Source organism: Labrus bergylta, chromosome 13, assembly GCF_963930695.1.
Source record: "Labrus bergylta chromosome 13, fLabBer1.1, whole genome shotgun sequence".
NCBI lineage: Eukaryota > Metazoa > Chordata > Actinopteri > Labriformes > Labridae > Labrus > Labrus bergylta.
The window spans coordinates 15,546,671-15,564,030 of NC_089207.1; the positions used below are offsets into that span (position 1 = coordinate 15,546,671).

The following is a 17,360-nucleotide window of genomic DNA, read 5'->3' on the forward strand; positions in this document are numbered from 1 at the left end:
GCAAGCTCAAATCCATTTACCATTTAGAACTGACAGGAGAGCAAGTTAGAGTTTGTTCAATGTTGTGTTATTTAGACCAGTGGTTCTCAACTGGACTCAACTCTTTCATGAAAAATTGCGACCTGAAATCCCTGATATTTTACAATAAATCGGATTTTAAAAAACATGATAGAACAAAGAAACTGAACGAAACAAACCTGTTTAAAAAGCGCTTCATAGACTTTTTGACAGAATTTTTCCCTTTCAAGAGTAATTAAATCCCCAGACCACTTTCTTCAGCTGTAAACTTCTGAATATGAGTATTAAGTAATGTTGTGGATCAATTCAGGATCAAATCTCAATCATTTGAGTACAAAGTTTTGAAATTTGAACTATTGTGGAAAAAATATTTATAGCAACTGTGATAGTATATCTATGATTAATGGACTTCGTGGTCACAAAGTCGTTAGTACAGCATGTACAGCAGTTATTTGTGCTTAGTCAGCTCGTTCATGCCTGTAAAGGACCATGGACTGACATATGTAAACATTGGATGGGACACTTGTTTTGGTTTGCCTATCACAAGTGATTGGCACCTCTGGGTGATCTCATCCAATTTTCATTGTTCCGACACCTTTCCAATGCCATACTGCACAGTGAACCCAAAGTTTCCCCACACAATTGATTTAAAGCAGACGGCTCCATAGTCTTGTAGCTCAGCTGTGTCATCTTGCATGGCGTGCATTTCCCTTCTATTCTGTGTTTTGTTGCATCTGCTTCTTCTTCTGTCTGTTTAGTTAGAAAACAGTTACAAGCATTACAGCCTCCTGGACTGGGGAGTGGACACTACCATGTGTAACTTCCTTTTTTCTCCACTTAGACATATATGGCATGCGACTGCAGAATCATGACGGTCAAGGACAAATATAATTACTGTAACACACCTACTCCTACTATCAGTTATTACAACTATACGTTGGTGAAACAAGTATACAATTAATGAACAATACTCATACTTTTAATTTATATTCTCTTTAATATATCTTAAAAAAATGAATATACAATCTGAGAAAGAAAAGGTTGAGGATTTGAAGAACAGGCTGTTAATCTTCTCCTCTGGCCCAAAGATGGAGTTAGCCCAAGCAGAGACATTTCCCAATCCCATCCTGGGAAAAAACACTGCTAACTGCCAAAACAAAGGACGTATGGCAGCGTGTCCAACGGGAAGCTATGTCTGAGTGTAAGTAAGGCTAAGATTCAGTACAAAGTATTGGGCTACCATATTCAGGACACAACTGCTACCATAGCAGTCAGCTGTCAGAGCAAACACACATGATGGCTTCATATTAGAAGGCAGTTCCTTTAGCCTTCAAGCTTTATTGGAATAAACCATGTTTGCATTGCCATGGCACACCAATATTCACATATTCTTTCAATAGTCCTGGTATCTGAAATACTGTCAGGTCCTTTATTCTGGCAGAAGTGAGTATCTTCTATTATTCTGCTTACTTTCTCTTTGAAAACAATAATAATTTGAGCTGTTTACCCCTGGGCCAGAATAACAAAAAAAGAGGGGTAAAAAGGGAACCAGAGCATGCTAACAAGTCACATCATTTCAACAAGTCATACTGTAACTGCGCTCGCGCATACACACACTCAACAAGCACAAAATTTCAACTTTTACACGCACACACACACCTCCCACGTAAAACTACATTTCTGACATCCTTAGTAAAATGCACCACTGGCAGATCACAAAGACTTTGCCTCATGCAGACTTGTGAACATAAAGCTGAATGGAGTGAGACCAGTCATGATGTTCAGAGACACGACTCAAACTGGAGGCACAATGCTACCCAGGGCCGAGCGAAACATACACACACTTACCACACCCTCAGAGGCTAACGGATGGACACACTCTCTTATTCTCTCTCACAGAGACAAAATGAATGTACATTTTATGGCAAATGTTCGCTACAGCAGAGGTTCACAAAGACAGTTTGATATTATCTGCTTGGCTAAATTGGTTAGACAGGGTCAAGTGCTCCTCAACCCCCACTCAAGTCATGTTAGAATATGAATAGAATAATATGAGAATAGCAGCACCTCTGTTCTCTGGCTAGCCAACAAGCTAACCCACTGGCATGCATGCCAAATAGATCTAGCCTTGGTTAGCCTATAGCAGGCCAGCCTGCTTGACACCATAAAACTTTACAACCTGATGAAAAGAAAGAGTTCCTTTAAATGACAGAAAACAATGCACGTGTTAGCTTGCTAACTCCCTTAATAGCGTGTTAACCCACTTGCTGGCTAGCTTGCTCGCAAGTTACCTTGATATCTAAGTGTCTTTAGAAACCTCTGCTTTTGACATTTTAGAGCACATCCATACAGAGAAAACAGAGTCATGACACATAAAGAGAGAATGGAGTACTGTCTATCAGAAATAAATAAACGGCATGTTAGCTTAGTTGCAGAAACGTCGAGAATGAGAGGGGCGTATAAATGCGCTCATAAAGTCTGAAGACAGTAAAAATGTTCTTCATTATCGAATTAAAAATGAATTACAATGAAACAATGACTATTAGGTTAGACTTAAATCCATGTTGTGTGAAGAGTGTAGGACTTGTAGGTCTTTCTATTCCTCATCATAAATTGAGAATGATGTTTGTTAACAGACCATTACTGGTGTTAATTGGCCACAGAGGACGATACTAATCACACTATAGACGAACCCTGGGAAAATCACAAGTTGACCATTTCTGCAGTTATGTCTCCCTAATACATCTGCGGGTTTGAATGTGAGCTGTCCTGGGAGGAGAACAGTTTCCTAATACATTTTTTTAACACAACAATGTAAAAGACAACAGGAAGAACCCGTGGAGTTCTGATCTGCTTTAAATGTCAAAACAAACCTACACATTGGAACAAATGGGGAGTGTACAAAACTCACGCGGTATAAGAGCGGACACACACACCTTCTCAGAGTGATCTGATGGAGGATGGTATTTAGTTGTTTTTAAACCTGCAGTAAATAAAATGGTCTGTTATATGATGTACCTATATTGGCGAGCATGGTCAGGTCAGAGCTGCTTGTAATCAGTGCAGACCAGCTGCATCAGCAAAAAAAAGAAAAGAAAATATGTGTTTAATTGATATCTATAAAAACATATTTCACAATGAAAATAGTCTGATAATTAAATGCAGCTGTTAACTGATTAACTCATTTAGTATCATAGAACAGGTTTATATTAAACAGCACTGCATCACAAGTTAATTTACATTTCTTCATTATGTGATCAGGTTGGTGTTAAACTGATATCTATGATGTTACATCTAAATCATTTTGAGATTGATCAAGGTTTCTTCATCAGCAGCTGTCTAATTTTTTTCGACTTTCTGCAGGAGACACTGAGATGGCAGCGTCCACAAATCGATGGGTGGATTTGTCTTTTATAGCTTTTTTAAAATTCTTTGAAAGGGTTTCAAGAGGGTCCTCGCACGGTTCGTGCTCGGGCCCAAATTCATTTTTTGAGTTGTGACAGTCTGTCTTGCCTTTTCTACTTGCTCTGTTTGTGGTCTACCTCCTACTCGCAAAGAAAATATCTGGCTCTAAAACTGAAAAAAAAATAAGCACCATGTTTACCAGTTCATCTCTCACGGTCTGCCTGCTGTTAAGCGCTTGGCAGATATCAAACATTGGGGGTTTTGGAGCTTTTTCCTGCCTGGAGCGGCTGGAAACAACACTGAACCACAACATAAAAGTTGCAGGTGGGACATTTTAACAAAGAGATAAAACGCATGACAAGCACCATGAAGCCAGGGAGGAGTCGGGGGATGCATTGCAGATGCAGGTGATAGCTCTCTGTGGGTTACCGTTGTCTGCATTTTTATTGTAATGGCCGTTATTGCAGCGGATTCCATTTCACATGTTCTGTAACGTTTTGCACATTAAATCTGGGGGAGCACGCACAAAAAAGAAAAGCACTGTTTTGTTTGGTTGTAAAATTAAATCCTTAATGAGTCATTTAAAGTCATAGTCATTGCTTCATGCAGAGTGAGAATGTGCCATTGGCAAAGTACTTTATGAACGCACCATAAGTAAAAAAAAATAAACCTCATTGAAACAATAGAGACATTTTCTGTGAGTTAGTGTGTGTGTGTGTGTGTAACAGAGAGACAGATGGCAGCAGAGGAGGGACATGGGCTCAGAGGTGAAACTGAACACACTACAATACTTTTGGTTGTGGTTTTAGTAGTCGTACGTTATCACACTGGAGATGAAAACACACAGAAGGTTTGTTTGAGAGTTGTACGGTGTGCGTTTCAACATGCAAAGAGAATGAACACAGAACAGGACAATGTGGTCATTCACATGCTGTCTTGTGGGGCTGTAGGCTCTCTGTTGTCAGTGTGTGTGTGTTTGACTGATAGGCAAGTGCTCAGCAACCTGTGTACAGTAGGTGTATTCACCTTTTACTACAGGGTGTGACATCGTGTGTGTGTGTGTGTGTGTCTCTGTGTGAACTCGCATGCATTTTCTCTTTTGCGACACAAACATGGCAGGCACTGGAACAGAGAACTGATAGCAATAGATATTCCTTCTCTTCATTCATCTCATTTCTCACACAGTTGAATGTCATTTCCTTTATCTCCCCCCCCCAACCCACCCTGAATCATCACATCTCTTTCCTCGCCGTTCATTGCCATGGCTCGTTTCCGCCCATGTCAGGGACATCCCAGCGAGGCGGCGTCATTCAGTGATCTCTCCACAATGGACAGACATTGTGGTCATTGTAACACTCATTGATTAGCATAATTAAAGCACATTTTTTTTCTTTTATATGCAAGCCCTTCCTCGAATGCATCCTATTTTTTTTTCTCTTTTCTTTTTTTTCTTTTGTTCCTGCAATGTGGAGTTTATTGCAATCGGGTGAACAGCAGGTCATGGACAGAGCTGTGTCAAGAGGAGGGGAGTGGTAAGAGTCAGAGTCAGCTGTTGATTCACACACGTGAGGGAGTTGGCCAAGGTAAGCAGAGGCAAGGTAGAGCAGTTTGGTTTGTTGGTTGGTGGAGGCTGAAGTAGGAAGCCAATGCTTCTATCATCTGGCGTAATGCTTGATGTAATCTTGAACCTTCGTCCGAAAATCCTCCTGGATTGGAAACAGAAAGATAAAGAGAGTATGAGTGTTAGGAGGTTGGAGAAGATAAACATTTTATTTAAAGAAGGCAAATAGTCGAATGTAAACAAATAATAGACTGACAATCACAACAAATTAAAAGCAACATTACAGTTTAACCCAAATATATAAACTGTATATGAAACTGTTTTGCTTATATGTTACCGCTCAGTAGAACGACCCTATAATAGTTACACTAACATTAAAGTATTAAAACTATGAGCTTGACTAGCTTAAAATGAATGTTTTAATACAAATGGATGACAAATAAACGGCAAACAAAATAAAACCCAGGCATAAAGTGTGTTAGTGATGTGTTGGCCTATCACTTGCCACCAGAACAGCATCAATGCTTCTCGGCATGGGTTATAAAGGAGAATGAAACTACTACTGGAGAGATGAACATCATTCTTTCAAATAATAATATACAGACGATGGATCCCAACCATGCCAGCAGAAGCCCTTCCTATAGCATGACAGGGCAACCTGATCATCTTTTGAAGAGATCAAAGATAGTTTCACTTCCTAGTAACATTAAAACACTAAAAAGCAAACTTAAAGTTTAAGTAGACTACATTATTTCAGTAGAGATTTGGTTAAAATAACAGATTATGACTTTTGCATATCAAAATTTATCTTATTAAAACACAAATAAATGTGTGATTGATCAGTCTATGCAAACACCACGCCACCATTTATATGGATCTTTTCAAACTCATTAATTCCTAATCTAACCTGTTGCTGCTTTCTACATTTTTACAGATGGACTGTATATTGCTGGCTGTCAATTTTTCTGTATTCTAAGTCCGACATGAAGCGCTGAATGGAACAAACAGCTTGGCAGTGACAGCTTGGCGTGCATGTTTGTTGTGTGATTTGGAGGGGAATCAAGAAGGGGAGAGACTTCTGATGTCAGCTTTGTCAACAACAACAGAGGAGGAAATACATTTCCTTGAATAAAAGCAAAGATCAAGCAAACTGAGCAAGTTAAAACAGACCTAATGGTCACAACTGAGGGAAGTGGAAGTCAACTATCGTAACATAGCAACAACAAGCGCCTGTGAGAAGCCCTGCTTGAGCAAAAAGCACTGTCAATGGACACAGGCCATAAATGGCATCAACAGATATTTGTTAATTTTCTAATCATCCAATATCACTGTGGCAATTAAAAGAACATGTTCGGCAGTGCTTCCATGATTAAGTCAATGTAACTGATATGAAAAACTTATCAAAACAAGAAGATATTGGACAGAAAAGTTATGTGCTTTGTAATGTAAGGTCAGTATGGGACTACTGACATCGCTCCAGTCAACTGAATCAGAGTATCTTTAATTGGATCTGGACTGGATGTGGAGTGTTTAATGGTGTGTTTGAAAAGGGATTTTGGTCAAAGTGTAAGAATATAAAAAATGTGCTTATTCCAGATTTACAAAAAAAAAAAAAGAAGCCCCTATAGTTTTCTTTCCGCTTTAAATGTAACTTCTAAAATTCCCTTGTGTTCCTTTGTTTTTAACCTGTATGTAAATATATATCTTCTGGTGATAAAGTGTAGAACCATGTTAGCTTAGTTTCATGTCCATTATAACAGCAGGCTTTACTTTGTCAGATCCCTATTAGGCACAAGTACCCTCTGCTCCATTTTCCATGCTGCATGTCTTCTCGATCATACCCTCCTGGCTGTGTTTGGCGTCTTTCCATCCTCACCCACCATCCATCCATGCAGCCAGCCAGCCTATAACCTCCTCTTGGTCGCTCCCTCGTCCCAACCCATCTGGCTGCCTCTTGCCGTGTCATGCTCTGCTTGAACTCTACCTCCTCTTTTTTTTTAGGTGGTTTACATCAATCGAATCCTGTAATGTCCCTCTTAAAAAACATGATTTTAAATAACCTACTTTGTTGTGCCTAAATCCTTTTTTGAAACATCAGGCAGCTTGCCTACAGCAAACAGAATAACACGGATGTGGTTAAAGGCTACAGACTGTTTATCTGAGCTGCAGCAGCCAAGCAAAAAATGCAAAAGCAGTTAAATTAGCTCCTAAATGTGGGATGTGTTTTGGCTTTTTGGCAATGTTAACTTATTCAAACTTGATCTGAAAAAGTGTTTTTCAGAGGTTACAGTAAAGTCACTCTAGACAAAATGTGCCTTAGCTGGTTGGCTTCACTCATTAATATTTAATTGTTTACTTGCTCTCCACATCGCAGCCCACTTCACTGGGCTTTCACGAGAATAAACCCAGTTTCAACCAGTTCTTCCAAAGCCGACCACATCCTATTTGCTCCCCTCTGTGGTCCTGAACTTAACTTGTTCTTCCTATCACCCTTGGACTAAATCTTCCTTTTTCCACTTCCCATCTGCACAGCTTTCCCCAAGAGTCAGCCTCTAGTTGGACACTTCAATGATCACCTCAATTTCTTAAATAGCACCTTTAATTTAATGTTTGCACTGCCTGTTATTTAATGTCTGTTTTTGATAACTCTGCACTGCTAATCTGCTTTTAAAACATTGCTGTAGATAATAAACAACACAACTTCAGAACGTCAACACTTTTTTATTTTTTTATATTCAGGTCTAATTACAGATTTTTTTCCTTAACTGTTTATAGGTTCTTGCTTTAAATTACACATATATTTTTATCCCTGCACGGGTTATGTACATTTCTTGTATAAATCCATTTTTAATTGCACAGTTTAAGTTTGTTTCATCTAGGGGTATTATTTCAATCTTTTTTCAGGTTAATATATATGTATGGGGGAGGGGGGGGGTTTGCAGCTTTTTTGCGGCTTAATTTGTAACAAATGTTTAATGTCATGTACGTCTTGTAACATGCTACTGGATGCTTTGAATTTCCCTCGGGATCAACAAAGTATCTATCTATCTATCCATCCATCAACACCAGGGTCTAGGCCATTAAATGCCGTCCTGCCCCCGTGCTGCACAGTCATTTCCCATCAAGTGTCCCCCACTGACATCAGCAAACTGACTCATGTCACAGCCCCAATGTGTCATGCGCACATTTCTGGGGCTTGTGTGCATGAGCCAGAGACGGAGGACGTGAGAAAAAACACGAGTTAGAGGGTATGGAGAGAGAAACAGGGGCATGGTGATTGTGTGTGTGTGTGTGTGTGTGTGTGTGTGTGTGTGTGTGTGTGTGTGTGTGTGGAAACACAGATGACAGACAGGAACGCTGAAAAGCTGCCAGCACCAAAAACTTGAGCAGTGATGACAGCAGTGTGAGTATCTGTCGAAAGAGAGATGATGGATTGGCCAATTGCTGCTGAGGGATGTCTCCCTCCTGGACCAATTTTAATGGCACAAGTGGTCTTACGCTTAGTGCAATGACGTGGGTTTCGCCTGCATGGACTGTGTGGGTATCTCCGAGCCCTCGGGCTATTCTGGCTCGTGTCAGTGCTGCGGCGGTATGAGTGAAAAGGCAAAGCTCCACAAATCAAGAGACAAGAAAATGGCCAAACAGCACTTTAAATAACATTCAATCACTGGGGGCTCACAGATATTCCCTTCATGTTTGAGCTTCTAATAATCTGATTTGATTCAATTTGAAAGGTCAGTGGTTCAAATAATTCAGCAATCTTTTTTAAACTTGCAGCTCAGAGGCCAGGCGTGAAATCTAAGCAATAAGCAATGTGCAAGACAGCGGAGTTTAATTCAAATATTGTTGATATTGAAACCCTGAAAGGCAACTAACGCGTAACTTGAAATGGTTTGCAGTGGATAATCACATCACTAGCCTCTATTAATATTGAACTTTTAAAATACGATCCATGTCCCAATGGAATGCACGCAATAGACTCAAATGAAGTATCGACTTACACAACATGGACTGTAAATGTGTTGAGAGGTAGAATGTCCCCATATGGTCATCACTACTTTACATTATTATACTTGAAAGAAAAGATAGAATAATGATGGAGAAAGATGGTCCATGTAATGAACACCCTCCACATGACATTGACTTGAAGGATAAAGTGCAAACAGGACTGTCAGAGAGCACAGAATATTGATTTCTATATTTGTATTTAAAATGGACCCGATTAAGTTGTCAAATACATCTCAGGTCAAAGACATTTCTTTCTGGGTGAAAGGAAAATGCCAAATGTCTTTGAATTCAAAATCTATTTAAGGCAACACTCAAAGCTTGGAACAATGGATGTAGCAGCCTTATTAATACCATTTTTGAAAAGACTGACTTTAATTGACGTTGTACTTTTTCCTTTCTTACTTCCCCCTTCCTCTCTTAAAGCAGAAAACCGACTGAGACTGCAAATTACTCTACAATTGATTAGTTCCAAGACTGAAAGTTAACTCTGCAGTCGATTAAAAACACTGTGAGGTTGCTGCTTACAGTTCTTGGCTTTATTTCAACGGTGGAAGGCAATTAAATCTCCTCTCCTCCAGCGATCTGTACAGTTATACAAAATACGTACCAGAGGGATGGGGATGCAAATTAAACCCTGTGGGTACAAACAGTTACTTTAAAATCTTCTAAAAGTTGATAACAAAGAACTGGAAAAGCCCAAGGATATATAGAAGTAAGAGAATGTGAAGGAAAAGATGAAGGAGAGGAGGAGAGTGTGTGAAAAAAGGAGAGGACAAAGGGGAATAGAGAAGAGAGAGATGATGGGGGATTCAGAGGTGGGGCGGCCTGAAGAACACAGTGAGAACAGTCCCAGGTGTTTCCACACATGGGCTGACAGAATTTCTTTGAGAATTTTGTTAAGTTAAGAGAAAATGTCAAAGCCCTTTCATGTCTGGATGTGGTCCAGTAAAATGCTATTCAAACTGCTCATCTAAGTGACCTCCAATAAGGCTTCATCGCTTTCCAGGACAAGGGCTGTGCAAAAAAATCCTTACAGCAAATACTTGTTTTCATGATTCTATATTGATTTTCCTGACCCCAACACCGATACATAAAATGGATTTTAAACGACAAGTCTGCTTATTTCCCTTAAATCCCTGCACTCACGACTACCTGTGAGCTTGTAGTTACCGATGTTCGGCGTATTGGCTCGCTCCTTGATCCTAAAACGGCAACGAGCAAGTAAGAGAGAGCAGCGGGCATCGAGTGGCGCAGCGGGCATCGAGTGGCACAGCACGGGTGACGTAGCGAGAGCGACTTGTGTAAGTAAAACGGTTAAAGAAAGAAATAAGACGATTATACGATTGTTTCACAGCGGCTACACTCTACCAAACTAAAAAACATGTCTACAGCTCAGCGAAAATGTGCTTAAGGGATGGTTTTGTTTGTACAGTACAGCAGGGCTCTTCATGCAGCTCGCATGAAGTGCACGATTTTCTGTGTCTCGTCAAACCTGCAGCTACACAGCCACGACACAGACTGACTGTTTAAATCCACAGTTGGGCAAAAACTGATGTTTGTGAAGTCCTTTAAGCGTCTTATTAAGATGCAAAAGTGATGTTAGTGTCTACTTGAAAAAGTGCATTCATAGAACTATATATAAACAATACAGCACTCCTTGACAACCTGTGTAGCTATAACAGCTTAAAGTCCTTATTAGGACCATTATTAAGCGTAGAGTGATCACATCAAAGTGATACCAGAGCTGGTCTGCAACATGAGGCACAAATATCTCTCTTCAGGGGTGTTAATAGAAATGACTTAGACTGAAACTTCTAGCACCAGGCTAAAGACGGAATGAGAGAAGGCTGTGATGACAACAAGTTCAGATGTGCCTCGCCTTCCTCCTTCATTTGAATCGCTCTCGTTCACAATTTGCAAAAACAATACCATGAGGCCTGTTTCTTCTAGCAAATGAATTTGTTTGAATTGCCTTCATACTCCTCAAGAGATGATTGAAATATTTGTATGTGCAGAGTCTAGGCTCATCAACAAGCAAGACACGACTCCTAAAGTGCAATAACTCAACGAAGATGGAAAAGAATATCTTGCAACAGAGCACTTAAATTCACCTGGCGGTTACATCAATGCCATCAACACCATGTGCAATGTTGAGCTGCTGTTTACACACTCCAAAAGTGACACACTGTCCTCAGTACAAACTTGGCGTACACTGCTACAACAAAACTATGACATTAATCTGATGTGATTTTGCTGTCTCCAGTTTTCAACATGCTGCATCACGTTGTTTGTGCTATTTCTGTTGTCCATCAGTCTCTTCCATTATTTGAACACTGTTGTCCTCTTGTCTGCTCATCTTGCTTCTACAACCCCGCTCTGAAAAAAGATGCATTCTCAGCCTCTAAGTTTTCATTCCCTTCTGCCATGTCTGTATGCCTCTCTTCTTTTAGCTACTAACACTGGCAAGAGAAGCCAAAAGCAAACACTGGCCTCTGCTGGTTTAAAAGGGTATCACAATATATTATTTTGTGTCATCAATTTGAATTGTCCCTTAATCATACCCATTCGTTATTTGTATCAGAAGGTATCACTTAATCCAGACTTAAAATGTGCTTCAAAAATGCACAGGGTTCAAACTGTAACAAATTAAAATCAAAAGTTTAAGACAAATAAAGCAGTAAACACTGCTAATTTCTCTTTTTAAAGCAGATTAACCATGTCTCTTCTTTTCCTCCTTCAGAGCTGTAATGAGACCTACAGGGCCACTGCGATCAATAGTCAGGGCAGACAGCTAATAACAAGGACAGAGGCCGGGTCAGGTTGCAGACGGTGTGTTTGTGTGTGTGTCTCCTTGACTTGATCGGGTATTGATCGAAGGGGCTAAGCCACTTGAGCTACCTGAGCATGTAAGACCAAGAATGGAAGAAGAAGTTGTCTCTCGGATTGATGAGAAGCAAGTAATGAAGAAGTAGAGGATTGAGAATGCTAAGTGGGGCCACTTGACGCATAAACTTTGGAGCTTAACCACTCACAGACCCTCCCAAGGTCACATCTTGTCACTCTGTGTGCTTTAGTAGCAGTCAATATCACACTACAGTACGCTGAAGAAAATCTGCCAGTTTGTTGGAGATACACTAGCACCATTTTTTTTAATTTGATGTTAAAATGCTGATGCACTTTTTTTTCGCACTGCAGGTTTTTTTTTTTTTTAACCATTTTGCTTCCTTCTACCAAACTAAAAAACATGTCTACAGCTCAGCGAAAATGTGCTAAAGGGATGGTTTTGTTTGTACAGTACAGCAGGGCTCTTTATGCAGCTCGCATGAAGTGCACGATTTTCTGTGTCTCGTCAAACCTGCAGCTACACAGCCACGACACAGACTGACTGTTTAAATCCACAGTCGGGCAAAAACTGATGTTTGTGAAGTCCTTTAAGCGTCTCATTAAGATGCAAAAGTGATGTTAGTGTCTACTTGAAAAAGTGCATTCATAGAACTATATATAAACAATACAGCACTCCTTGACAACCTGTGTAAGCTATAACAGCTTAAAGTCCTTATTAGGACCATTATTAAGCATAGAGTGATCACATCAAAGTGATACCAGAGCTGGTCTGCAACATGAGGCACAAATATCTCTCTTCAGGAGTGTTAATAGAAATGACTTAGACTGAGACTTCTAGCACCAGCAAGTTCAGATGTGCCTCGCCTTCCTCCTTAATTTGAATTGCTCTCGTTCACAATTTGCAAAAACAATACCATGAGGCCTTGCTTACTTGCTGCTGGGTGGAGTGTGCAAGGGTAAGAGCTTTTGCACTTTGGATCACACCATTTCCCTTTACTTTTTGTAAGAGTAAATATATTACATTTTGAAATAAAAGATATATCTTAGGGACTGTAATTAAGGATTTATTTAATGGTTTCTGTAACATTCGAGGGACAGATCTTCCCTTTTTCCTCTTCAGAAACATGTGCAATGTGTATTTTGATGCTTCTATGCAGAATAGTATCAGGCAACACCCTTAAAGCTTATTTAAATAAAAAAAAATTAGAGGCCCTGTATTTAATTTCACTAATCCAGTTTTGAAAACAATTGGTATTTTTTTAATTATAACACCAAGAGAATGTAATGATACTGACTCCACAATTGGTAATAAGGTCGCTTTTGATTTCACTACATCGTGTTTCTAATCTACAACAATACTTCCTTTCATAACACTGTTTAAAACAATCCTATTATTTGTAATTTAGTGTGAGGGCACTTACTCTTTCTGCTCAGTGAGAGAATCAACTCACTGCAGTCAGGTGTGTGTGTGACTGATTGGCTTTGATTAAGCTCAGGTGTGTGGAGTTTATATAAACTCTGGGTCTGCAGTGGTCTGTACTGACTCATTATCTCACCGTCAGAGGTAGTGAGAGGTTCTCCTTGTGTGTGCTCTCGTTGTCTGTTTGTAAATAAACACAAACAAAGAACTTCATGTGTATTTGTTTTCCATTACTAGTGTCTCAGAGAACAACTTGGGGTGCTGGGTAGTTTTGATGCTACTCCAGGCTTTTGTGTTAACTGTTAAAGCCTCCTGGGTCACCTGTTTGGTGTCAGCTGTGGTTTAGTTCATCATTTTCGTTCAATTATTTAGTTTAGGAAAGCTTGATATGGCTCTATACAATTTCTTTGTTTTTCCCCCTCTCCAATCTATCGTTTGAGATTTTTGTAGTTATCCTTCTGGGAGTCCCCCTGGGTCTGCAAAAAGCCTACGTAGAATTCAAGTGCAATTTCAAATAAGGAAACTGTGAATAGAAATATTTACAAGTGAATCTTTTATTACTCATCTTGTTAAAATGGGATTTCTTGAGTTTCATTAATATACTCTAATTATCTTAACTCATTTACTCTCGTCCTAAGCTTTGGGGAATCGCTTGCTGTCCTTACACCTAAAGACTTTTCAAGCGATTTCAACATCAGACACATTTTCATAGTTGAAGTAAAATCATGAGAGTTTTGCTGGAGTTGGGGTGCGCTCCTGTGATCCAAGTTTAGAGCTCAATCTGAAATGTATTAAGGCATGTATTGCCGTTACAATAGAAATCTGACATATTTAATATGATCTAAGGTCTTTTAAAGAAGTAGCTTGTGGTAGGTTAACTGCTGTGTTTCAGCCTACACACATTTGACTGACATTGAGGGCCTTTACTAATACGATATTAAGAATTAGTCTAACTGTCTAGCAATCCTGGGGCTGACTAGAAGAGCGAAGACATTCAATCATTTTGTCAAGTGAATGTGCACATCCCAAGTTGTTTCACATAAAAAAAAGTCTCTTCTATGAATTTGAGACATGGCACAGGGAGTGAAAATGTCAAAGTTCAGTATTTGTTTGTAGTCTTCATAAAACTTCAGACTAAGAAGAATTGAAGGAGTCACACAGAAACAAGAGGGTGCTTTGAAAAAATGTCTGGATATAAGCCAGAGGATGCACTCCCACTTACACCTGACTGTCTGCAATGGCTGCTACCATGTAAAGTAAGATGAATAGGAAGTATCCAAACTGTGTACTACACCACAGTTCATGCATCGCACAGGTAATACTCAATCTGCACATTTGTTAACTTGACTAGTTTATTCCTTTTAAGCTTTTGCTACACAGGTGTCTGTGCGCACACACACACACACACACGCTATACAGTCATACACAGACACACACAAGAAATTGCCCATGAGGATGCTCCCTTTCAACCACTTTAAACAGAAAATGTATTCAGAGAGCAGCCACAAGAGGAGTTCCACTTCACAAACCTCAACACACACACACACACACACACACATCCACACACACACACACACACATCCACACACACACACACACACATCCACGTACATAAGCATACACGTGTGCTGAGACACACTCCCACATCTCCACCCACTCACTGCGGAAGTTGATTGCAGCAGGCCGGGACTCAGTGGGAGTGGGTCATGGATGGATGGCTCTGTGTTTTCTTTTGTTTTTAGCCCAAGAGACCCACAACAGATCAGTGAGATATTATGAAAAAGATAATAAAGAAAATGTGTTTTCACGGCACATGCCAATCGTATAATGTATGTGGACTAAGATTGCAATGCCTCCTTACTTAACATTTTTGACTTGAGTAAATCTGAATAGTGCATTCACTGAAAAACGAAGATGTGCAATTTAGCCTCCTCGAAATATTACTTGCAGGAAATCAACAAGTGACATCATGTGAAAAAAATAAATTCTACACGACAAAAAAAAAGTCCAACCAATTTAGTTGCAACAAACAGAATAGGTGCATGCAGGAAGTATCAGCTGCAAAGTCATTACATGCATGTGTGTGGTTTTTTTGTGCTTTGTGTGAGTGTACACAAAGGTAAATCACTTAAGACCTTTTTCACACATGTACAAAACATCTGACAATTTCCAAAATTTTAGAGGGGAGCTGCACGTGTGAACACACAGAGCTGGCTTTTCACCCTGACTTTTCCTGCCAGCTCCGATTGTAACATTTCAGATCGAGCCAATGTGCTGGAAATAGAAAAGGAATATTACCACGTGTGAGTGAAGTGATGAAGTTTAAATCCTGTTTATATCTACTTTCCAGAGTGTTCTTCTGCGCTCTTTTTTTTTTTTACTCAGAAAATGTTTAATTACATCTAGCATTGATATAAAGGCAAAAACTGTCATCATAGCATCTGACTTTGTTGTTTGTCAGCCACCTTGGCACTTCCTTTTAACATCATGGCTTGCCTCCTGAGACCACACCCCCTCAGTCGTCCACCAGGGAAAGTCTACGGCTGTGAGGGACATATGTGAACAAGCAACTCTGGAAGATTTCAGGGAGAGGATGTGTGACATTTTCAGTGTGAAAACTGCTTCGGGGTATCTTATGCAATGAATGCTGTTCCTTAAGGCTTCAGAGAAACTCTTGACTCTTTTCCATGCTCACAAATGAATGTGTATTTCCGACACCACGAGACTTTGTGTTTACTTCACCACAGGCTCCCAACTGACGACCTCATCCTACACCGGGGGAATGTCAACTCATCTAAACAATCATAACCTCAGCCACAAACTAGCAACCTTTTCTCACACACTCTTTTTCATTTTCTCCCCTCTTACAAAGAAAACAGAAAAAAATTGTTCACATCTAATGGGGTCACATGGCAGGTATTATCACACACCGCTGGGCACACCTCAATGCATCATGGGAATGGGTACTTGCAAAATGCCAAAGGTCAAATATTGTACTTTAGAATGCTGTCAGCTCATCTCAATTCATGCCAAACTAACAGCTACGTCGCTGGTCAGCAGCCTCCCTGCAGAGTTACATTAGCTCATTGACAGTCCGGGAAAGAAATTACAAAAAGCAGCACACTGAGACTGTCTGTTTTTTTAAACTGTTTTTGACACCATCTGATTCACTGGTAAAACAAACGGAATAAAAGAGAGATGAGACATTAGATAGAAAATGTGGCGAGATAGAAGGAATAACGCATTGGTAATCAATTAGCAAGGGTGCAAATCTTTGTGAAACAGCCTGAATATTTGTTTTGCTCAGAGGAAGGCTGACATTAAACAGCTTCTTCAAGCTCAACCCTGTGTCATTGTGCATGCAAAAAAGGCTGAATGGAAAGGCCTTGGTATATAAGAAAATGCACTTGAAGTTTGCAAATAAACACATTCACAAACTCATCCCTGAATGTAGATGTGTAGACATAAATACACACACACCTTTTTGTAAACGAGGTTTGAGGGAATTCATAGTTCTAGTTTTGGCTGCTGATTTGACTTACAAATTGGGTAGCCTGCTGTCTACTGCAGAGAATTAAATAGTTGAAGTGCACTTTATTTTATTTTAGACACACTATATGCACCTGTTCCATATGCAGCCCTTGAACATAACGTAATAGCTGTTCTCTGCTCAGAGAGGCAGCTGTGTGCTCTTTGTCTTCAGCCCACCATACCAGATTAAAGCACTCTTGGCTGATTATCACGTAATCCCACCTACAGAAGCAAGTAGTCACTGAAAGCTACAGTAGGAAAAAAAATAAAAAAAATATATATATATATAGTTTCTGCTGCTGCAGGAAATCTTAACCAAATACATTTTCTATTCATCAACAGGAGCCAGGGTATGAATTTGCTTATGGAGTCTCAAAACAAATCTCAGACACTGTGGGGGACTTCACAAGTGAATCATTTGAATGTTAATGAAGAAAGTTACTGTTTTGTTCTTGTGTTTGATGACTTTCTGTACCCTGTGAAGCTGCTAAACATGAGACAATGCTGACACCCCACACAACGACAGTCTAACGCTACATCAAAATCAGTTCTGAATAATATCCGCAGGGATGT

General features: G+C 39.8%; 1 protein-coding gene across 1 annotated transcript in view; it reads right to left on the reverse strand.

Moving 5' to 3' along the window:
• Positions 1–995: 995 nt before the first annotated feature.
• ube2f (ubiquitin-conjugating enzyme E2F (putative)) overlaps positions 996–17,360 on the reverse strand; it is a 48,833-nt gene continuing 32,468 nt past the window's right edge. Inside the window, exon 10 of the mRNA XM_020644768.3 lies at positions 996–5,129. Within this exon, the coding sequence (XP_020500424.1) occupies positions 5,079–5,129 (51 nt within the window). The 3' untranslated portion in view covers positions 996–5,078. The remainder of the gene's footprint in view (positions 5,130–17,360) is intronic.